The sequence below is a fragment of the Antedon bifida genome, chromosome 8 (assembly GCF_963402885.1).
Source record: "Antedon bifida chromosome 8, ecAntBifi1.1, whole genome shotgun sequence".
Taxonomy (NCBI): Eukaryota; Metazoa; Echinodermata; class Crinoidea; order Comatulida; family Antedonidae; genus Antedon; species Antedon bifida.
Genome location: NC_136233.1, coordinates 12,401,119 through 12,424,402, shown reverse-complemented (window position 1 = coordinate 12,424,402; position 23,284 = coordinate 12,401,119). Strand labels below are relative to the sequence as shown.

The 23,284-nt window shown below is 34.3% G+C and overlaps 5 protein-coding genes across 5 annotated transcripts; 2 read left to right on the top strand and 3 right to left on the bottom strand.

Annotated features, from left to right (window-relative positions):
• Positions 1–66: 66 nt before the first annotated feature.
• LOC144850056 (exosome complex component RRP42-like) lies at positions 67–3,168 on the top strand. The gene is made up of 5 exons (XM_078707232.1): positions 67–232; positions 733–1,166; positions 1,779–1,902; positions 2,478–2,636; positions 2,786–3,168. The coding sequence occupies exons 1-5, from the start codon at positions 176–178 to the stop codon at positions 2,888–2,890; spliced, it is 879 nt and encodes a 292-aa protein (XP_078563358.1). The 5' UTR covers positions 67–175; the 3' UTR covers positions 2,891–3,168.
• Positions 3,169–4,418: 1,250 nt separating this feature from the next.
• LOC144850057 (uncharacterized) lies at positions 4,419–8,952 on the bottom strand. Its single transcript, XM_078707233.1, has 3 exons — positions 8,870–8,952; positions 5,400–5,810; positions 4,419–4,930 (listed from the first exon to the last, which is right to left on the bottom strand). The coding sequence occupies exons 1-3, from the start codon at positions 8,885–8,887 to the stop codon at positions 4,796–4,798; spliced, it is 564 nt and encodes a 187-aa protein (XP_078563359.1). The 5' UTR covers positions 8,888–8,952; the 3' UTR covers positions 4,419–4,795.
• Positions 8,953–9,008: 56 nt separating this feature from the next.
• On the top strand, positions 9,009–13,445 carry LOC144850199 (uncharacterized). The gene is made up of 2 exons (XM_078707431.1): positions 9,009–9,143; positions 9,558–13,445. Exon 2 carries the CDS (start codon positions 9,613–9,615, stop codon positions 11,170–11,172), a length of 1,560 nt encoding a protein of 519 aa, XP_078563557.1. The 5' UTR covers positions 9,009–9,143; positions 9,558–9,612; the 3' UTR covers positions 11,173–13,445.
• A 2,016-nt stretch (positions 13,446–15,461) lies between these two features.
• LOC144850546 (uncharacterized) lies at positions 15,462–20,900 on the bottom strand. The gene is made up of 5 exons (XM_078707832.1): positions 20,553–20,900; positions 20,150–20,373; positions 19,725–19,862; positions 19,112–19,314; positions 15,462–18,972 (listed from the first exon to the last, which is right to left on the bottom strand). Exons 2-5 carry the CDS (start codon positions 20,300–20,302, stop codon positions 16,089–16,091), a joined length of 3,378 nt encoding a protein of 1,125 aa, XP_078563958.1. The 5' UTR covers positions 20,303–20,373; positions 20,553–20,900; the 3' UTR covers positions 15,462–16,088.
• A 348-nt stretch (positions 20,901–21,248) lies between these two features.
• Positions 21,249–23,270, bottom strand: LOC144850551 (STE20-related kinase adapter protein alpha-like). Its single transcript, XM_078707843.1, has one exon. The coding sequence runs from the start codon at positions 23,121–23,123 to the stop codon at positions 22,077–22,079; it is 1,047 nt and encodes a 348-aa protein (XP_078563969.1). The 5' UTR covers positions 23,124–23,270; the 3' UTR covers positions 21,249–22,076.
• Between the last annotated feature and the right edge of the window lie 14 nt (positions 23,271–23,284).

Below are 23,284 nucleotides of genomic sequence, written 5' to 3'. Positions count from 1 at the left end.
AGTCCGCAACGATCAACAATATAATATTCTCCAATCGTCTCACGTTTTCCCATCGTCGGTCTCAAACGTTGTTTTTACACATGGTTTGTGTTTAGAGATCACTCTTTAATTTATATTGCTGATTTATTTGTGTAAAATGTCAAATTTAAATTAATTGTAATATATTTCATATAAAATGGCATCCGTATCGTTAAGTGAAGCTGAAAAGACATTTATAATCCATGGTATACAGGTATGCCACAACATTTATGCTAGGCTCTGCTCCGCAATCTCATTTGTTTCTCGCGTCAGCAGATACCGGGAGAAACGTCTGGTATCCGCTGCCTAATTGTTGACGGTGTAGGCCTAGGCCTAGCTATAATCACATTTATTACAGTACAGTATTACGAAATGTTTACACTAACAATGAATATATCTCTAGTCTAGTTCTAGTACTCCCTATTTGGATCTAAAAATCTCGTACTTTATACTAGGCCCTACCTTATTTATTAGTAAACCTCCACACCCCTGGCCCACCCCTTAACAGTTTGGGGGGGGGGGGGGGGGTTGCTAATAAATAAGGTGGTAGTAGTATAAAGTAGATTTTTAGATCCAAATGAATGAATGGTATTGACTTTGGCAGCAAAGACTCAGATGTGATTCTCACAATTAAAAATGTTGTAAAACAGGAACCTATAAACAGCAATTAAATCCTCATCTTTTTTTTCTTTTAAATTTCTATTTGAAATGTAGGATGATTTACGCTGTGATGGCCGAGAATGCGAAACCTACAGATTGATAGAGTTGGAATGTGGTCTTGTATCCAACTGCAGTGGGTCAGCTAGACTCAAGCTTTCAAACACTGACATTCTTGTAGGAATCAAAGCTGAGATGGGAACTCCTAAAACCAACCTACCTGATGAGGGTTATTTAGAGTTTTTCGTTGACTGTTCTGCAACAGCTTCTCCAAAATTTGATGGAAGAGGAGGAGAGGACCTGGCTTCAGAGATTGCTACTACCATGGCAAGGATGTATGGTAGTACTAAGACGTTGAACCTTAAGGACTTGTGTATTTTGTCTGGAGAATGCTGCTGGGTCTTGTACATTGATGTAGTGGTGCTAGAATGTGGGGGTAACTTATTTGATGCGGTTTCACTGGGAATTAAAGCGGCCCTAGCTGATGCAAGGTGGGACTGTCTTTAACTTGATAAAACTTTCAATTACTAAATTTTCAATTAACATTTCTTTTAATGTAAATGAAAATGCATGAAAAAAATAACCTGTTTAGCAGAATCACTGCGTTGACACAGCTTTCATCTCCTCTAAGGGCCCCTCTGTGTCAAACAGCCATCAAACAGCGCTAATTCGTCTGTCCACAATGAACTATGGTCGAGAACAACCTCGAACCTGTGTCGATTTTTTCATGGTATGATGTAACTTATGTTCTTATATCAACAATTTCCTGTCTAATACATGACTAAATCAATTAAACCTTTACATTTCCCATGCATGTTGTGTACAACAATCTGGAATGCATAAAATCAAAGCATATATTATACACCACCAGTGGCATGATGGCTATGAATGCTCACTGACTAAACCCAGAGATTAAGGGGCACACAGGGCATGGATGTTGACCTCTTCAGTACATTCTGCTACTGCACACCACCCGACCAATAGTTGTTAAATCTAGGTTAATTTCTTGAAATAAATTGTCCAGAGTGACAAGTTGACCTTCCATGTAAAATTTGTTTTAAATATTAATTACTTAATATTATAAAACGGTTCCTTTTGGTTAGAATTCCCAAGGTGACTGTGCAGATGGACGATGAGGGAAACCAGGAGATGGATGTATCTGAAGATCCAGATGACTGCTACAGATTTCAAACAGATATGGTGCCACTACTGGTGACAATAAACAAGGTACAGTATCATAAGTTCACAAAGAAACAAAAAATCGTCATACGCTATTGTCTAGTGAGTCGTCAAGTTGCTGCGGTGTCTGATATTTTTTTCAACTCAACTTCTAAAGACTTTTTGTTTTACTATGGATTGATGACTATTAATGTAGGACGACAATAAAAGGTGCTACAGTATTTGCAAGAAGTCAATCCTATCTTCAGAAAAAGGCTGATGTTCTATTTCTACTCACCATAAATTTGTGTGTTGAATGCATTTTTTTAACCATGCAGACGTTCAATCCATTAGTAATAGTTTGAAAAAGAAAATGTGACCGAGTATGCTTGCGGATACTGTACAAGAACACTTTAACAATTCACAAGGGAACAGGCTTTGTCATTACCTGGAGGGACGCAACACGATGTAGTTTTTTTGTATATTCCCATGTGGCAAATAAGATCTTGTTTCGTAAATCAAAACAGCTTATAATTTTGGACGCAGAAGGCATCCCAATAGCAGTATTTCACTTCTCCCTATTATCATTTTATCTGATCCATTAATTTAAAATTCTTATCTTATTCCTTGCTTTTTATAATTAGGTAAATCAAAAACACATAATAGATGCGACAATAGAAGAGGAGGCTTGTAGTCTAGCCTGTGTAATAATGAGTATGATGCCGAAAACTGGTAAAATAACATCAATCGTTAAAAAAGGATCTGGAAGCCTAGATCCAGACAGCACAACAGATATGATACAGGTGGGTACTTGTTTTGGTCTTGCATTGGTCCAGTGGTGTAATGGCTATGAGTTAAATATTGCTTGGTAAAGTACAACAAATCAACACTGTTGATTTGCCTAGTGGGAAGATTGTAGAGAGCTAAACTTTTATCGATTTTATTTTGTTAGTGTGGAAAACGTGTTGCAGACTTGCTGCATACAAAACTTAGAAATACCTTGTTGGAGATTGAAAAGTCTGGAGACAATGTAGAGAAGGTTGGTTTCTTAGCATAACAGATTGTTCGATTGCACCAAATTGTCTGTGAAATTGTTTGCAATGAGGAATAGCAGGTCAAGTGATGATAGGATATATTGCTGAGAAGGATCGATTTGATTGCAGGTTAAAATATGCATAATATCTATAATCTTGCTTATGAAACAAACAATGCGAGAGGACACTATTTATAAGTACAGTAAAAACGTTTATTACTCCATAGCTGACTGTACATTAAATCCAATACACTTGGTTTAAATATTATGTGGAAGACAATATCACTACAGTAGTATAAAACCTTATACAGTATAACCAGAATTTCTCATGATTATCTTCACATTTATACAGTATTACAAAATGAAATCAAAATGCTTACAATTTTACCAAACATTAAATTACTAGTTAAACACTACACTGTAGCAAAATTACACAAACCAGAAATGGTGTTGTAAGTGCCGCTTGCCTGGATAAACCTGACAGTAGCCCTTTTCCACGAAGTGCGAAACAATTACAAAAAGAAGAATTTTACCGTAGTTCACCTCCTGAGTGACAGTCCGCTCGTCGGACCACTCCCACGTGTTACAGTCATTATTTCTTTTCGTACTGTCGTGAAGACAAGTCATGAAGAAAGCTAGCCGAGGCCAAGATAGATACCTTGGAAAACGTTGCCCTGTTTTGTAGATCTAACCGGGCAAAAATACTGTTGCATTATAGTTATAATTCGTGGAAAAGGGCTACTGTCGGGTTTATCCAGGTAAGCAGGCACGTAATAGACTCTAGGCTTCTAAATCAAAAAGCAGTGGGTGGGTGTAAAAGCAGGGTATGCCAACTGATAAAAACCAGGTAATTGTACACCAACGAGGGTACTTTAACAGTAATCGATCATACACCCATCCATTAAACATAAGTGTCTTTATCATTAAAAAAAACTTAATTATTAAACACTAACATGAAGAAGGTTAATATGGCTTTCTTTTAGTAGAAGCACCCTAAACAAACACAATCTTAAAAACCCTGGATGTTATATTATGTCACATCCAGCCTAATGCCTGCATAAGTAACATTAAAAAAAATAAATTAAAAAGACAAACTGTAACAAATACATAGCATTGATAAAACATTAATTTTTAGCATCTCTCTTACTTACAAAATAGTAAAATACTTGGTCTTAAATGTTTGATTAAAAATTTTAAAAAAATATACTGTATTAAGTAATATACTTTATGGCTATTATTGTGTTATTATAATTTGGACCTAACATTTTAAATTGGATTTGGGAGATTTTTATCAATAAATTTTTATATCTTTTCTTTCTTTTTAAAAAAATATTCAGCTTTGAAATAGTTCAGTCCACTTCACTTCTGGTTTCTGATTGGTTTTATGCAAATTCAAGAAAGTTCAAAGATATTGAATATTCACATATTTTTTCACCTAGTTTAATATATTAATACTGTTTTATGTTCCTGAGTGGTTTAGTAGGCTGCCTACTTCAATCCAAGCACTATTATAATTTTTAATTTTTGTGGGCCATTTTTTGGACCATGTCAAAATTATTTTACTGCAGTTATTAATATAAATACTATATTGTGTTTATATGCAATTATTTAGTAAGCTTTTTTTGGAAAATGATATATGCACACTACTGTTTATTGCGGTGACTGCCTCATAACTAAAATCATTATCCTTATATTATAAGATTATACTTTATTGCAAAAAAAAAGATGTTAGTTACTGCAGTCAGAGTGATTTTGACATGATCTCTTAAGCTCTGTATACACTATCTAAACTAGTTTGACAAAAAAAGGTGTGATGTGCCCAAATATGTTAGAGATATGACATCATTGTTTCCATATATGGGCACATCAAATTTTTTTTTCACATAAAGTTTGATAGTGTAGGCAGAGCTTTACCCAACAATTATGTGTTCATTTCTGAAATGTTATTTGATGCTCATCACTGACCTCAGTTGGTAATGACAGAAAAACAAGAACAAATATCATGATCAAACAAAATACATAAAAGAAATACTTCACAGGGCACGTCTTTGTATTCGAACATACCTGCAAAAAAAAACAAAACTCTATAACTAACAGTAATTATGTACCATTAACTAAACTCTGGTTCAGTGACAAATAAAATCTTGTTTTGTTTTCAAGATCCCCCACGTGCCAATATACTTTTACTCGATATGCGTGTGGTGCATCAGACCAATACATGGGTGAAAGATCCTTTAATATGTTGCCATATTGTTGGTATTTTTATGAAATACCTAAAACTAATTTTTTTTTTAGAACTACTGCTGTACTGCTTGATAATAAGCAATAAACGAAAGCAAACACATTTTTATGATTGTAATATTGCAAAGAATGGCCAAAACGTAGACTTGTATATAAAAAAACATCACCTGAATTAAAAATCATTTTTCTACAGTAGATATATTCCTCTTAATTGTTCCTGGTATGTTTTAAAACAATCAGATTATTAAATTGTTATTTGTTTACACTAAAATAGAGATATATAATACAGTACCTTTGATGTACCTCCTTGATGCTTTGATGATGTCATTTGTGAAAGCTCTTCTGATTGTGGCATTGATGTCTGTACATTCTCACTCATCTTCCGCAACCTCACTGACCGTCTGGTTAATGGAGTGGGTCTTATTTCTGTTTCACTCGTGAATTTCACAACTCTTCTTGTGCTTTTTGCCGTTACTGCAGTTATTGTTTTTTCCTTTTTATTAAATGTCTTCTTACTGAATAGTTCTGTTTTCCCTTTTTTGTTTTCTTTTTCCCTTTTGGCATAAAATGTTTGAATGGCCTCCTGACAGTCTGTAAGATACTCCTCTGGTTCCCATGAGTCATTGCTGTGGTCATAGTTTTTCCATTGAATAAGGTATTTCTTTCCTTTTTTTGTAACCCTAACATCTAAAACTGAATCAACCTAATAAAAGAAAGAATTTTTTTGACAGTTAATTTTAGCCTATTTAGTCAGTACTGGGACAGATCCATATTTGGGGTGGGGGCGGGGAGGGGTGTTCATGGGGGATCTGAATTTTATATAATAAGGTGCCCTTTTATTATTAATAATTAGGCCTAGAGGTAGGCTAGGCCTGTAGTTCTAGTAGGCTAAACTTAATATAAAAAAATATAGGGTCTATATAGTAGTAGTACTACTAGCTTAGAGCTAGTAGGGCTAGGGGATCAGGTGCCGTTTTCGGGCCACTTTAACCTGTATCGACTATATCATTATAAAAAAATGGGAAAATAGGGGTGTCCAATTCATTAATTTGGTGTGCTAATTTGTTAAAATACTGCTGTTTTTGTTCTAGCTTCTATGTTTTGTTTGTGCCCCAACAAAGGGAAATCAACTACGCCCTGTACGCTGTAGAATTAATTGCAGGTTCAAAGTTAATACAGTATACAGTATATACAGACTTATCTATTATGGCTCTTTCTTATATTTCTCTATAATTTGTAGGTATCCTTCACTCGATTCACATGGATATTGAATATTTTTATAGATACAGAAAGTATATAAAGAAATAGATTTTTATTCCAGTTACAAATACAAAATATAATAGATAACAGTAGTACATTTAAGTATCACATATAGTTCAAGTTCAAGGTAACATTTATTTCTTTATTTCTTAAACTATAACAATAATATAAATTAATAAGGTATTTAAATAAGGTAGGTATTGAATTTCAATAATTCATTCATTTCGATAAATACAGGTACATAACTAACTTGTTCTAACACGGTTACTAAACAACTTAGTGCGAAGATTGAAAATGATATTTTACCAGTATCTACTAGTCGTAAGATAGCTGACACCTTAAAACCAAAAGAAATGAAACCCAGAATCATTAATTCACTTACCTAATTAAGGAGATGCTGTGGATCAAAGAGTTAAAACCTACACTCAATAAACAATCGGATTCCATCAAAGCTAAATTGTTTATGTAACTCAGTAGGAGGAGCTAATTACTTAATTAGCCCTCAGTAGCATTTCCTGTCACCAACTTTGGTGCTTTGTGCACATAATTATTATTGTTTTGTATTCACTTGATCTTGAAAATGGTTCTATGATGGTACCGAAATGTTGATCTCACTTTTTGTCAATAAATTTTATATTTAAACTAATCAATACATTCACTAAAACAAATCATTTACAATTTTTTAATACAGTGAGATAGCAATATTTGCTATGATGATAGACAATTTTAGATATGTGTTTTACATATTGAAATTGAAATATGGTTTATGATTTTTAAAACTGTGAACAGCATTGTTTAAAAAAAATTAAATGTTGTATGTACGGACTCATATCGTCGCCGTTTTGATATGTACTTACAGCTGGTTCTTTATAAAACACTCTAATATATCTCTACCTAGGGCCTAGGCCTAGAGTTTAAAAATAAAAACAGAAAATAAAACATAGGCCTACATTGAAGTATTCGAGGAAAAGGCATTTTTTATTGTGATAAAGGTAATTTAACGGTGGCTAAATCATCATATGATTGTGAACATATTACATAATATTAAATTAATAATTAATGGCCCAAAATTGAAATTGATGTGGGTGTGAGAAAGATTTCGATCCAAGTCGGCCCTAAACCGTCTCGGCCAAAGTCAAGTTGGCCCCAAATCAACTCGTCCCCAAGTCAACTCGGCCAAAAAATAATCGGTCAACTCGGCCCTGTTAAAGTATGGAACGGAAAAAGTGCAAAGAAAGGGGATTGATATTTCTTCACATTTTTTTACCTATGAATAATTCTGACTTTTAATGAATATTAATATTTAGACAATAATACATTTAACAAAAAAAAATAAGAATGATTTCACCAACTTTCCTTTATTTACGTTTAATAAAATTTCAAATTGCACAAATTGCGCCTAACAAACAATTGATAAGCATTCATGCTATTATTAATGATTACAATGAACATTTGGATAATAAATAGGCCCAATAATGATGATGCACGTACGTCGGCGCGTATGTTCATTCGTGCGTCAAAATTCAATAAACATGTCCGATATGCGAGGACATTTATTAGGTGTAATAGGATTGTTTGGTTGAATCATTGAGGTATAAAATAATGGTAACTCCATGGTTGAATCACGCGTAGAAATTTTCAGTGTATGCATTTGATTAGGCGACAACATCTGAAACCAATTCGTAGCTGCGCCTCCCTAGCTCTGCGCCTTTGGCAGCTATTTCGATATCTAAAACTGCTACGTATTTTCGCTGACCGAGGGATTCCCCTTTTTTAAAAATGCAAATCATGAACAAAAACGATATGTACGATTATTTTTTCTATGGCAATGAGATCATTTTTTTATATGAGTATTTTTCTTATTTCTTCATTTTTTTTAAAGTGTGGATAGTAATAATCATAATAATATTAAGCACTTTTTGCGTTCCATACTTTATTGTGGCCGAGTTGATCGATTAGTTTTTGGCCGAGTTGACGTGAGGCCGAGTTGACTTGAGGCCGAGTTGCCTTGGGGCCGAGTTGCCTTGGGGCCGACTTGACTTTGGCCGAGACGGTTTGGGGCCGACTTGACCTGCACCCGTGAGAAAAGATTTAGTTAGGTGAGAAATCGAAGATATAAATAAAAGTGTGGTGCGAAACTTCAGTAGCGCCACTACTACCTAGCCTAACTAGTAGTACTAGGGGCTAGCCTAGGCCTAGCTACTAGCCTAGGCCTAGCTAGTTAGCCATAGATAGGCTATCCCCTCTACTCTAGCCTAATCTAAATGATTATGATATAGGGCCTATCCTATGATGTGTCCGTGTGTGTTTGTTGGTTGGAGGCATAGCCTAGGCCTACCCTCCCTGCTGGCCTAGGAGCTACATACATTACATAGCATAGCCTACTGGCTACTACTAGCTAGGCCTATAGGTAGGCTAGTACAGTACTATATTATTATTATCTTCAATTTATAATTTTTCAACAACCCCTAATATTTACAAGCCTAACCGCTAATAAATTACCTCGTACACACCATCCATTTTTTCCAATTTCCCTCTTTCGTGTTTTTTATTCGCTTCGCGCGCACACACGATTCACGCCGAGGGCTAGAGAGGGCGTATGATATGATGAGTGAAACGACTGGATAAAAGACTAGTTGTTATTGATGATTGCCAAGTGATAATTTGTTTTTAGCTAAAATAATGCGAAAATGTTTTAAGAAAACCATGTATTTTGGTTCCTAATATATTGATTATACACACTAAATAGACAACATGGGCTAGTAAAATACATAAGGTATGTATATATAAATTAACCTCTGTTATAAAAGAACATATTTAGTTTGATTTGTAGGCTAGCCTACACTCTACCTAGGCTACTTATTTAATACTACTAAGTCTACAGTATATAGATTAGGCCTAGGCCTATTATTAGGCCTAGGGGCTAGGCTAGCTTACTGGCTAGATAGTAGGGCCTACTAGCTAGCTAGATAGAGAGGGGGCTAGAGTAGGCCTAGGCGTACTTCTACCTAGAGGCCTACTATTACTACTAGGCTACATCTGTCTACTATACTACACACCAGACAGACAGGGCAATTTTTAAGCCTAACTAACCTACAAAATATCTTTACACTACTGGACTGCCAGATATTTATTAATTTTTACTCTCTACTAGCCAAATCAACTGTCTGTTTTTATTTTTTTTATTTAGGAGGTTGTCTGCGGAATGCCATCGAATCATTGTTGAATTTATAAACTTGAACAAAATGGGTCTGTCTGATGACAAAACAAATAAAAATATGTATAACAAAAAATGTAGCTTCAGTGCAACACCTTTACCATGGGAACAAAAAAATTGTCCGGAAGATGCCTGTGAAGAACGCAGTGTTATCAATACGCTATTACAATTTAGTGAAAATGAGGACTACTTTCATCAGATTATCAATTGCCAAGAATGGGCAGAAGCAGTGAATGGATGGAAGGCAACTGTGCCTAATCCTAAGTATATAACTCTTTCTTCTACACCACAAGAAGAGAAATCAAACAAACGACAGGATAAAGAGAATAAAAAAGAAAGACAAAACCACAGAAAGGGTCTTAATCACGAATTATTATGGCGAAACAAGATTGAGCCTGGGACGTATCGGTATAATCCACGCTATAATCCAGATTATGCGTGGAAGTTTCAGGGACACAATACAACAAGGATGTATACCAACATCCAAAAACGAGCAACTGATCCGCAATTGGTAGAACATATCGAAAGAGTTCGCGAACATCTTGAAAAAACACTTATGAAGAAAGATTCCAGGCAAGTAACAAAAGATTTAAATAAAGAAGGAACACTGCAGTTTAATAAAACCAATATTCAAGATTTTATATCACAATTGTCGGAACACAACCAGAAGAAGTCTGATCACATGCCTGTGCGCGTCTCACAAAGTCTAACGGATTTGAAGAGTTTAAATGATAAATCATTAGTTTTGCAACAGTCTTCAATGACAAAAATACAACCATTGCAGGATGCCCAGCCTTGCCATTTGAACTCAAACAAAGTCGCAAGGGCAGGCGGCGATTTTAACTCCAAACTTGAAGATCCACAGTTACCGTTTGTCACAGTCATATCAAAGAAACAAATGGATATAAATCGTGACGGTGTGGGGGATAACAATAAAGTTCTATCTGTGAATCCACTGACCTGTGACATTCAAGAAAAAAAGGACAATGTTGTTAAAAGAATAAAGAAAACTCCAGAAAGACATAGCGCTGATAACATGCCTACATCAAATCTAGCTTGTAGGAGTTTTGAAAAATTTCCAGCCTACACAATACCACAGCAAGATCTAAATCCACTGAAAAAACTGACTCCATCTATGAGAAGAGTTTCGGATGATAATGAAATTATTATGGTTCATTTAAACGGCAGCCGATTTGACTCTTCTCCGTCATCAGCGCCCCCAGCGTTGTCAACTGTTAGTAAAGAGTCTCCGCAGCAGTATTTCACTACAGTAGATGCTCCAAATAAAAATTTTATACACTCAGGAATAAGTGGTAAGTCTGTGTCACCAGGAAATCTACGAAAATTGAAAGGTACTACATCTTCTAGATTGGTTACAAAAGATACAAAGCCATCTAGAAAAACACCAACAACTCCTCACAGACTTGCTAGTCTTGGTAAGCCCAGCGAGTATGCCGCAAACTCTCTTCATTCCCTGCACAGAGGTGCCTTTGAAAGAGACGCAGCAACTGCCATAGCATCCGAGATTCTTCCAGGAATAAGTGGTCGTAAGGTTGGTGTTCCCGTATTAAGCCATCGTGTTTTGTAAGTTGTGTAAATAATGTCTTTGAGTTCTTTGAGAATTAATTCAATCAATGCTTCCTAAAAATTGCAAAAATATAGAGTTCAGTTCTTGTTTGCAACTGTATTCGATTTATTCAACCAAGTAATAATTTAAGTTACTAATACAGTTTATTCTAAAAATAATTATAAATGTTTTTACACAGTTATGGTGGTTTTATATTTTATATTGTGTAACATAATAGTTTATTTCAATGGCCATTCAATAAGTAATATTCCTTGCATATTATATCTTACTTATCTACAATTATTTATAAAGATTTTAAAGTTTACTGTATTGATAGTATACAATATATTTATGGTTTATTCTTATGTACTATTTAATACATTGCAGCACTATTTCTCCATATCTTATAGATTACCTGGCTTATATTGCATGTCATGTGACCCACAGTCGTCCAATCAAATGACAGGAATTTATTTAGGTGTTATATAATATAATCTATTTAATAATATTATTTCTCCATGGTTTAGATACTACAACTGTATATTATACTTCACAGTGCATACAATACAATTAATTACCACCCTCATCTACTTGTATTGTATGGTTGTAATAAATGTCTCTAGATCAATATTGATTGGTAATAAGAGACCACATGGGCAGTCTTTATGTAAACTCAGGTAGAACAGTATTTTAACAATACTAATACTGCTTAGTTATTTAGAGGCTGTGAAATAAAATATTTTATTTAATAAGTAGCTTCAAAATAACAAAAAAATACGATAGTAGTAACACTATTACAATTGATATTGATATACTATTAAGAACATCTAACATTCAAAATTGAATTGTGTGTTGATCAAATATGATTTTATGGTATATAAAAAAAATTCAAATTATTGAGGAAAGTGGGTGGGGGCATTAGGAGTGGGAAAAGAATCCGCCACTTCATAAAGAGTATGTCTAACTATGATCCTTCAATTCCAGGCTATGTCAAGTTTATTTTCAACATGTACCAAACGTCAATAGTATAGAACAGTTTATATCAAAGCAGAATAAAAGTATTTCCTGATGATGTGTGCATATAATCATATAATACTGTAGATATACTTTATTATTATAGTCTACACTATCAAACTTTTTTAAGTGACAAAAAAATGTGATGTCATCACTACCATGGGTATATCACTACCATATTTGGGCACATCACACTTTTTTGTAGTTTGATAGTGTAGATAGAGCTTTATGATATAAAAATAGGTGTTTATAGAAATACTGTACTGTTTCCCTAACAACTACTACCACAAGGCACTATAAAACCTTGTATACACAGTGTTCATTGTAGTCACATGTACATTTTAACAATACACTCAGTAGGTAACTTCTTGTGAAATAAAGAATGTATTGTCTAGTAGTACAGAGCAGTACTGTAATGTGCGAAATGTGATCTTAAATTAATGTTTTAAAAATGCTCGAGTTACACAAGGAAGTGAATATCACTTTTCAAATGTTGCAAAAAAGGGTGGGAAATATCATGGAGGTATAATATTTTATGCCTCTATGGAAATATGCATTTTCAGTTTTCTTTTTAGTCGCGTGGACGCGACTCTATAGTTCACTATCTCGGTCGGTCTGTCGGTCGGTCCGGTATCACTATGCATTGTAGCACGCGACCTAATGGCTGTTGGCTTTGTTATTATAACATTTTGAATTATTATTATTATTTATATTTTGTATGTTACATTCCAGTGAATCTATGGCTGCACCTTGTTAATGCTAGGAACAATTCTTACTACACCAATTAAAAATAGTGAATTGGAAAAGTGAGACTGCATTAGCTTAAAAAAGTAAATAGCATATTTTCATCGAGATGTAGGCCTACTTTTTAAAAAGTATTTGGTCGAATCTGAAAAACCTCGCGTTACCAAAGCACTGACCATCCGCCCGGTTTATAGTTTTCTAAATTCCCGATGTATTGTTACAATAAATTATTCTTCCATGCCTGAACCGAGTGTGTGTATACGTAAAGCATAGAAAAATCGTATAATATTGTTATGTTTCATACTGTATATTTTAAAATTCGGTGTTCGATAACCAATATAAACATTAATAGTTAAGTATATCTATTGGGTATTAAAACAGTGTGTAGGCCGATCCAGACAAAATTATCGTTTTTAAGAGTTAATTATTGTTACAGATGGATGTATGAAGTTATTTTTATATTTTATATTGCAAAATGGACTTTAAAACGTTGGAATTTTATTGAATTGATATTAAATATAATTATTAATATACTATTTTCGACTTCAGTGTTGTTTACGATTGATGTGTGTGTTTTCATTGGCATGGAAACGGAAAGAAACTATTTATATTGAATCGATAAAGGAGGATAATATAACAATCTATACACATAACATAAAACGTTTTGATTGTGTTTAATCTTGGTTTATTATGTTATATCTAGACAAGGAGAAATATATACGTTTATGATGCGGTTCACTGCCATCCATATAATTGGTTTGCTTGGCTAAAACATGGAGGAACCATTTCGTGGCTAAAATATTCAATTGTCAACATCTCTACATAAAAGCAATAAACCTGTTTGCACATTATGAATAAACCATATTGCTCCCTTACATTAGTTCCATAACACAGTAGGAAAAATATGTTTGAGATGTTATGTCATCTCTGATGGTGGTAGTGGTGGTGGTGGTAGTGTCAGCGGATACGATGAGGTGAATCAACAGAAATAGCTGAATGGTGAAGCACTTATAATTTACGATAATGTATTGTAAAAAAAGGATAATTAATAGAATATAAACAAGCATTGTTCAGCTCGTCTTAATCCATTGCGTATTCAAACAAAGCACGAACGAAAGACTATTGAAAGGAGACGAACGAAAAGACATTATTGATCCGGTGAGATGGAGGAATGGGATGCCGACAAATATGGCCATCGGAGGCTATTATAATCATACGCCCTTATAATTCTCTTATACGACATTAAGAAATCCATACAATAGGCTTGTTGCTATTAAGAATTGAAAATCCATTGATAAATCTAAGCAAAACTGTTCCTATTACTGTAGAAAATGGTAATAAACAAGGCCATATACATGGCTGCAGTCGTGTGCTCAAGTTAATGCGTTTACCGACCAACCGACCGACCGAGCTGTAGCTAACAAGTTAGTGACTTTCGCTGACTCGAACTCAACGCACTTAACTGAGATTTCTTACAATCTTACTATTTTTAATTAGAGGCGCGCTGTTTAATGTTGAAATAGCTTTTTTATTTTTACATTGTTATATACATTTAGATGAATCTCAAAATTTACCCGAGTATAAACTGTGATGCCACAAACAAAAAAGTATAAATAATATAGAATAATCATTATCATCACAAATACAAAATTATATGTACCGCAGCATATTGACGCGCGCATATTTCAAAATATACATTGCATTTGCAGTTTAGATGCATCTGTAGCCTACAAAAAACACTTCCGAATCAATAGTTGTCTCATCAGCAACAGGAAATTACTAGTTTTGGAAAAAGATTGTAATTTCCATGTTCGATAGGATATATATAATCAAAAGAAAAACTTTGTGTTTTCATCACAAAGACCATTGTTAAACTAGAGCGCCGACGACGACTTCAAAGACTATCAAACTTTATGTGACAAAAATACGTGATGTGCCCGTAATATGGACATGATGACGTCATATTACTACCTCCCTTATTCGTTGTAGTATTGAGCTGGGATTTGGCATGGGTATACAACAGATTTCTCAAATTTCAAACCGGATACAGCCATATGACGTCTCGAAGATGGTGCCAAACGATTTTCGTAATAATAATATAGCCGTGTTTGATGTCATTTCATTTTTGGAGAATAAGAATATATACAGTAAAACATATTTATGATCGATATTGTGACGTCACTGCTGCTCCCGGAAATAGCAAAAAATCACTTTGAGATTTCATAATTTACCGTAATTATGCCATTTCCGGTTATGTGACGTAACTTTTCGGAATATAGCCGTATTTGGTAGCGAGGTTATTGACGTGTATGTAACATTACATCCCGTCTTATGACGTCATTACAGGTTCTTTTGCTGTACACCGAGTAGTTTGATCAGGGAGTTGTTAATTACAACTCCCTGGTTTGATAGTGTAGACAGAGCTTTAGTCCACCTCTTTATATTGCCCTAGACGTTACATCCAACTTTTTTGTCTTCAAAATCGCTACTTACCGACTAAACTAAAATATTCATCGGAAATGGTGTACATAAAATAACATTTTGCTGCCTATTTTTATTTTATCACATGACCATGAAGCTATATGCTGAGTTTATCAATATACAAAACAATGTACTAAGCATGACTGCACCACACAGTAACAGTACATTTCAGTTAAATTAAACATAAATGGAAGGAATTTTAATTATTAAAATATACTTTATATATATATATATAGATAACTATAACAGTTCAAAAGTGAAAATCCATTGATAATTCTAGCAAAATGTTATTACATATATTTGTATGCTTTTTAAATAATTTCAGTTTACAGTAGTTTCACCGTTCTTTCATCATATTAGGGCCTACAGTTCGCAACATATCTTTTTTTCTACACACATTGACGAAAATATAACGCATAAATTATAAGTGTGGCGCAATGTTTATTATAATTAATGACAAATATATTTTTGGTCTTTCTTTCATATTACAGTATATAGCTATTTAAAGCTAATGGAGAAAGACAGCTAGCATAAGGACATTTTTACTCCCGACACGTACGGCATTAATACCGTAGATTCCATTGCTCATATTTTTAAAGCTCTCACTACCACCCAACGTGAACGGTTTTATCGTACTTAATTGTATATATCCACTTCCATTCTATTTTGCAACTGTTTTACACGGTAACCATAATTCGTTACGTATAAATTACACAATCTACGCATCTAGTCTGTGTCTCCACACTTGTGGTACCAGCACTGCTTGCGGCATCATCTTTGTTTCGATTGACTACAATAATATCTGCTTGGATCTCGGCATTACAGTATGTAGGGGCATCTCTTATCTGGTTCTGTGTTGATGATCGATGTGCATTGTGTACAGATTCAGATGTAGTCACTTTGCGATGATTGGCAGCAGGTAATGGTATTTGATTACTATTACATGATGTAATTGGATTACTATTACATGATGTAATTGGATTACTACTGTATGATGTAATTGGATTACTATTACATGATGTAATTGGATTACTATTACATGATGTAATTGGATTACTATTACATGATGTAATTGGATTACTACTGTATGATGTAATTGGATTAACACTACCAGATGTCATTGCAACACTACCAGATAATGTCATTGCAACACTACCAGGTGATGTCATTGCAACACTACTAGATGATGTCAATGCAACACTACCAGATGATGTCATTGCAACACTACCAGGTGATGTCATTGCAACACTACTAGATGATGTCAATGCAACACTACCAGATGATGTCATTGCAACACTACCAGGTGATTTCATTGCAACACTACTAGATGATGTCAATGCAACACTACCAGATGATGTCATTGCAACACTACCAGGTGATGTCATTGCAACACTACTAGATGATGTCAATGCAACACTACCAGATGATGTCATTGCAACACTACTAGATGATGTCATTGGATTATTGGACGATGTAATTGGAATGTTACTAAACTTTGTCTGCGTTTCATTGTGGCTCTTCTCAGCATTACAAAGTCTACTTCGTTTAAAAGGATAAATATCAGCTTGTGTTTCCACATCACTGAACTCAACTTCTCCTCTTTCAATCGTCTGATGAACATAAGATTTCATCTTATCTGTAGTAATATATTCATTTACATTATCTCCCTCTTTATCGCAGACAACAGCTTTATTTAAATATGCACCTGTGTGGGCTGCTGTAGCTCTATCTAAATCTGAGACAATACTGGAAACTACTTCACTGTTATTCTTAGACATGGTTTCCGACATTAATAGTTTATCTTTTCCAGATTTTGAAATATCTTTAACTTGTTCAACACTGCTATTAGTGCATTCACTGTGTGCATCGTCATGGACAGAAACAGCATCCTGATCTAAAGGATGTTCTTTCATTGAAATACTATCTTGATTATCACCACTACTATAGTTTGTTGTGACAGACTTGACTGTATTTTCTATGAACTGGTTTTCAAAAATGAAATCTTGAAATTCATCCGTTTGACTTCCAGAATCTGTATGAAGTAAATCTTCAAAACTTTCCCCCATTATGTTCTTTAGCAAAGGAGAAGCTGGCGCCCTATTGTCCGCTAGATTGCTATGAGGAGACTCGTGCAAAAAATCATTGAAATTTCTAAGTTGTTCATTTGAATATGTTTGGGTAGCAATGCTTTCTAGAAACACATCACCAAAATCTGGAAATGGATCCATCAAGTCGATAGTTGAAAAACCACTCTGTTCATTGTTTCCATGTTGCATGTCATTTTCTGCTTGTATCCCTATTGTGTTTCTTTCAGTTTGACATTCTTCCATATTCAAAGGTATTGTGGATTTGTGTGGAGCTTCTGCAGAACATGATCTCTGGTGCTCTAACCCTGTTAAGTAACTGGGAGATGATGTTATTGTACGAATGGACTTGTCATGACATTCGTTTCTTGATTCTTGTGACAAGTTCAATACTCTTTCATCATACTCTCCTAATAAGTGGTCAGTGTTCTCCAAATTCATAGTAGTTTGGGTATTAGAAGACACCTTTGAGTTCAGAGATGAAATATTTTTAAATGATCTTTTTCGTTTACTTAATGAAGAAGCAACAGCTACTTGATTTGTCTGTGGGATATTAATTCCTTGATTGGTTGTAGGTACATATTGTGAACTTGTGACGTAGTTGGGTTGAGTTATCATAGTTGAATGGCGTTGTGTCTGCGTCTCCGATGAAGCTCTCACAGTTATTGGATGTATACTTGAAGATGTACAACGATGTATGTTCAAGTTTGCACCAACAAAGTTGTTGGGTGTCACATTCAATGGTTGATTTACATAGTTTTGTGGACTTACGACTACTGAATGTTGATTTATTATATCTTGATTAACATCCTGTCTTTGCAGAATTGCAGAAACCATTGCCTGAACAAGCAGATCACTGGAAGTCTGAGTCTCCATATTCTGTCCACTAGGATTTAATGAATCTGGTGCAACAGATTCTACCCGAAAATATGGCATGGTCTGCACTAATGCATCACTCACGCTATTACCAAGGTTCATGTCTGATGCAAAATTTACATCTGCGTTTGCTGGCATATTTGTCTGAGTGTGAGCATCTGTTTCGGCAATGCCAGGAAAGTTTGTTCCAACTGTCAACATTTCAGGAAGAACTTGATTGTTCAAATGCGTACTTGTGGTACTATCTTGCCGCCAGTCCGCCGTGTCCATCGCACTCCACTGGGCTTGAGCATCACTTAACTGAGGCCTCTCTACAGAGGGTTCATTGGAAAAAACGTTTTTGATGTCCAAATTGACAGTTTGTGGGAAGTTTGCATGCCGAGTTTGTACAGGCATGATTTCTTTGATATCTGTAATAATACCATTGTTGACAGTCACTAATGTGGTGTTTTTTGGATGCAATGAAGCTGCCTGGGATACACACAGGACTTTCGGTTTTGGGAGGATAAACTGTAGTTTTGGTGTTGAACTACTAACTTGGTTTTGGGCACACTTTGGTAGAACGTTCATTAACACTTGGTGGTTGGTTTTAGTTGTTTTTGGTTTCTTTGGTAACTGCAAACTATAAAAACAAATTTAAAATTTTATAAATATATGAAATAAAATAATATCTTACCAGTAGTGACCCTAGATGTCGTCGTATTTCAGGCTTGGGCAATAATATTTTAGGCATTATCTTTAGTATAAGGTGATATACTTACTTTTGATATTGCACAGGGACTATATGTCCTTGTCTTTTAGCATGCATTAGGAGGGACTCCTTAGATTTGAAGGGGCACTGACAAGAGCAATGGAAAATCTGACCACATATAGTCTCATGTCTCTTTTGTGTTGTTGCTGTCCCAAAGCCACGTCCGCATTTACAGCACACAAATGACTTTTCTCCATGGCAAACAAAGAAGTGCTAAAAGAAAAATAAATGTTAAGAACTTAAGCTAACAAAGAAAAAATTACAGTATAACTAATTAATAATAGTGTTCTCCCGAAGCAGGTTTAAATTGGTATTAAAAATGGTGTAAGCAAGTGATAGTTAAGCCTAGCCATTAAAAACATAGACCTTATTTAATATACTGTAGCATATCATTAATTCGGTAGTTCGCTTAATTGTCCAGAATTGATTTTTATATTGTGAGAACACTGAACTTTATATAAGCTTTTTCTTACATCACCAATGTCTATTTTTCTGGAAAACCAATAGGCATAGTCTGTTTGTACAGACAATTGAAAACAAAAAATATATTCGCAATATGTATATGTTACAGAAGTAAAACAATAAAATACTCGACTAACAAGTGCAGTAATAATATACTTTACCTGGCGTAAAGAATTTCTTCGATTGAATGGCTTTTGCAAAGTGACACTTCTCGAGCAATTTTCTACTGGACAGTAAAATACTTTGACCCTGCTTTTTCTCTTTCCGCCACGTCCATATGTAATACTTTCTGACTGGTTCTGCATATAAACAAGATATTTACAGTACATTACATATAAGAAAGGCAAATATAGTAGGCTGCTTTTATATTCTCAAATACATTACTACTGAATGTCCATAATTACTACAAAAAACACTTCTGTTTTCATGATGTGCAAAACTATATATCTGTCAAATTTGAAGATCATTCTGCAGACACTCAGAAATATGTGCACACGAGTGGGTTTATTAATTGATGTGACGCATAAAGGAAGACAGAAATATTTTATCAAGACTACAGAAATCCTACTAACAGTTGTAACTGTACCTGAACCAAACCATGGGTTTTCACAACATGCATATGAAGTGATGGACGAGTTTTAAAGATCATATCACATCCTTCTTCAGGACAAGGAACATTTTTTTCAGGCTGACGGGACAGCTCCTCCACAGTAGGAATAACGACCTCAACATCATCCATTGTAATCAATTTTTGCCATGTATGTATTAAGTATTTGGTATGGGACTTCTTAACCTGTAACCATGATTGTGCTGTAGTTAAAAAAAAAGATAGATATGAAAATAATTTAATTCATATTCATAATAATTATTATTAGCCTAATAAATTAATTTTCAATAGAACTTCACTCATGACATTATTTTTCTTATTATTACAATATTTGATTAAACACATTGCCACAATATGTTAACTGTATATACAAAAATCTTACCTACTGTACCGTAATGAAGAAAGAACGAACCGACTATCAAGAAAACCTCATCAGCAACTAAAAACGATTTCTTCCGCGTACTTTATCTTAAACCAAACATCCTCGTCGTAATGGCCTAGGTTTGTTACTATTTTTATGGATATTATTGTACAACTACATCTTAAATTTTACTGAAATTCAATAAATAATAATATATCTGTTTTATGTTTATAACTTAGATCTTCTCTTTCCAAAATATTCACATTTTGCACCGTAATATTCTGTTTAGTTTAGGCCTAGCAGCTAGGTTTTCAGTGTTGTTTGCTTATTATAATATCTATGGAACGCCGCCAACGCCTTTAACCATTTATTCTAAAATAAATAGCGTTTTTTTGTGTTTTTTCTCTGTTATTCTGGAGATATCATAGTCAAGATATACAGTATACAAAAGTCCAAATAACAAAAAAAAAACGAAACATAACATTAAATGTAGGATGAATCATAGATTGATTATATTATCCTTAGAGGTAAAAATAGACAAAATCACCAACTACTGCTGGCCAGAAGAAAAAAAAAATCTGACCACAACACAACACAATGATAAGCACTGCATTTACCTCTACTCTTTCAGAAGATGCTAGTGTAATCCCACTCCCTAATTTAGGCTAAATTCAGACATTAGACTTTGGAAGAAAAACAATTATACAGTGTATATAACAATAGACTATTTACATTTTGACATGTAATACATTTAATATTTATAATCAAACTATACTCTAAAATTGAAGTCATAAATTTCTATTAACATTTATTGTTTGACAATAATATATAACTGACTAATAATATTTTCTATAATATATTATTATCATAGGTTTATACAACTATTTGTTAAATAATAATTAGTATGGAGAAGAAATTGAATTCAGTTTAAATTCACATTGATGAATGTGGAATGCATTTTGGAAGGTAAGTTGAAAATATGGAATATTCAGTGAGTATAGGACATTTTTTTTAATGTTAGGTTATTATCAATCAGGCAACAGCTAAGAAAATATATATAATGTCCTTTCCTAAAATACCTCTGTGCCTCTGTAAACATTTCTTATATATTTTTACATACAGTATTATTTTTTTAAACTCTACCAAACATAGGGAAATTCCCTTTGTTTATCATCTAGTTTTACTTGAAATTAGTGACATTATCATGGTTCACCATTTTTCTTAATTCAAGTACAATTTATCCATTTAATGCAATTGAAACCAACCCTGTAACAAGATAAGATTTTTACATTGGGGTTCGTTTTTCCACAAAAAGGGCAAACACTCATGAGCTAGGCTAGTTAGACATTAATTATTTACCATACTTTCACTGCTAATATGAAATGGAAATTTCAAGAAAAAGCCACCCTACAGGCTTGAAAATTATAGTTTTAGTTAAATAAAGGTCAATAAAATGCAGATTACATACTGAAATACATTTAAATAATCTATATGACCATCATTTTTTTATGTTTAAACATTGAATGAGATTATTTAATGAGCAATTTAATACTGTCCATCAATCCCCTTCTGTTGCTGTTCTGTGTCTGTTATTGGTTTTAAATATTGTAATATAGAGGTTATTAATTCACTTGTTCGTTTCTTAACCTGCTTAAAAAAGGGATGAGCCAATAGCATGGCAGCACTCGGCCTCTCCATAGGATCTCTCTGCAAACAGACGTCAATAAATTGATGGAATTGCGCTGAAAACACTCTTGTATAGGGGTTTGAACTGTTTCTACTTGACGATGGGCGGTTGCCAACTGTGCCACTTCCTATACCTGAATCAGCCTGGGACATTAATTGTTCCTCTCCAAGAGTGGTAGCATCCAACAGTTTTGGTGTGGTGCCATTGATTTTCTCCAGTAACATTTTAGTTGATACCATATCTGAAAATGGTATGCAGCCATTGGCTAGTTCGCATGCTGTAATTCCAACACTGTAGATATCGCTTTTTGTGTCGTAACCAAGTAAATTCTGCTCTAGTATTTCTGGAGCAAGCCATTGTAAGTTTTTGACAGCTTTGCTCGGAAAATCATGAATTGCTCGCAGTCGCTGACCATCCTTGACCATGCTCACTGCTGTGTTGAGTCCAGTTACAACAATATGACCATTTTGTGACAGGAGAATGTGACTGCTTTTGATACTGCGATGAATAAATCCCATCTTGTGAATGTAATCAAGTGCTGTAAGAACATCACGGATTAGGTACGCAATCGAAATTTCATCCAATCCATCCGGAAAGTTTGCTGCAACAATGTCTTGCGCAGATCCGTAATTCATAAGCGGCATAACTTCCCATAATTCGTGATCACTTACAAATGCGCAATGATAGGTAAGAAGATGTTCATGCTGTAAAAGCCTCTTCTGATGAAACTCATGTTGCAAGTTTGTAAATGATGTGGTGTCCGAATCTAAATTCGTTTTCCGCACGGCAACAAAAGTGCTCGATGGCGTGTGGTGAGCTACATAAACTGCATTAGCTAGGCCGAGCCCTAGCCCAATGTTTGACAGCAATTTATAATGACTGGCATCTGGTTCGTAGACAACCATATTAACCCCAAAATTATGTTTAATAGCAAGATGAAAATCTAATGTTGCAAATAGTGCTACTTTTAAGTTCAAAATTCAGAAAATAGAAATTTCAACAGGTAAATAACCATGGTCAAAACAGTCTTCTTTAAAAAAGGATGGCCTGGAAAAAATAATCCAGG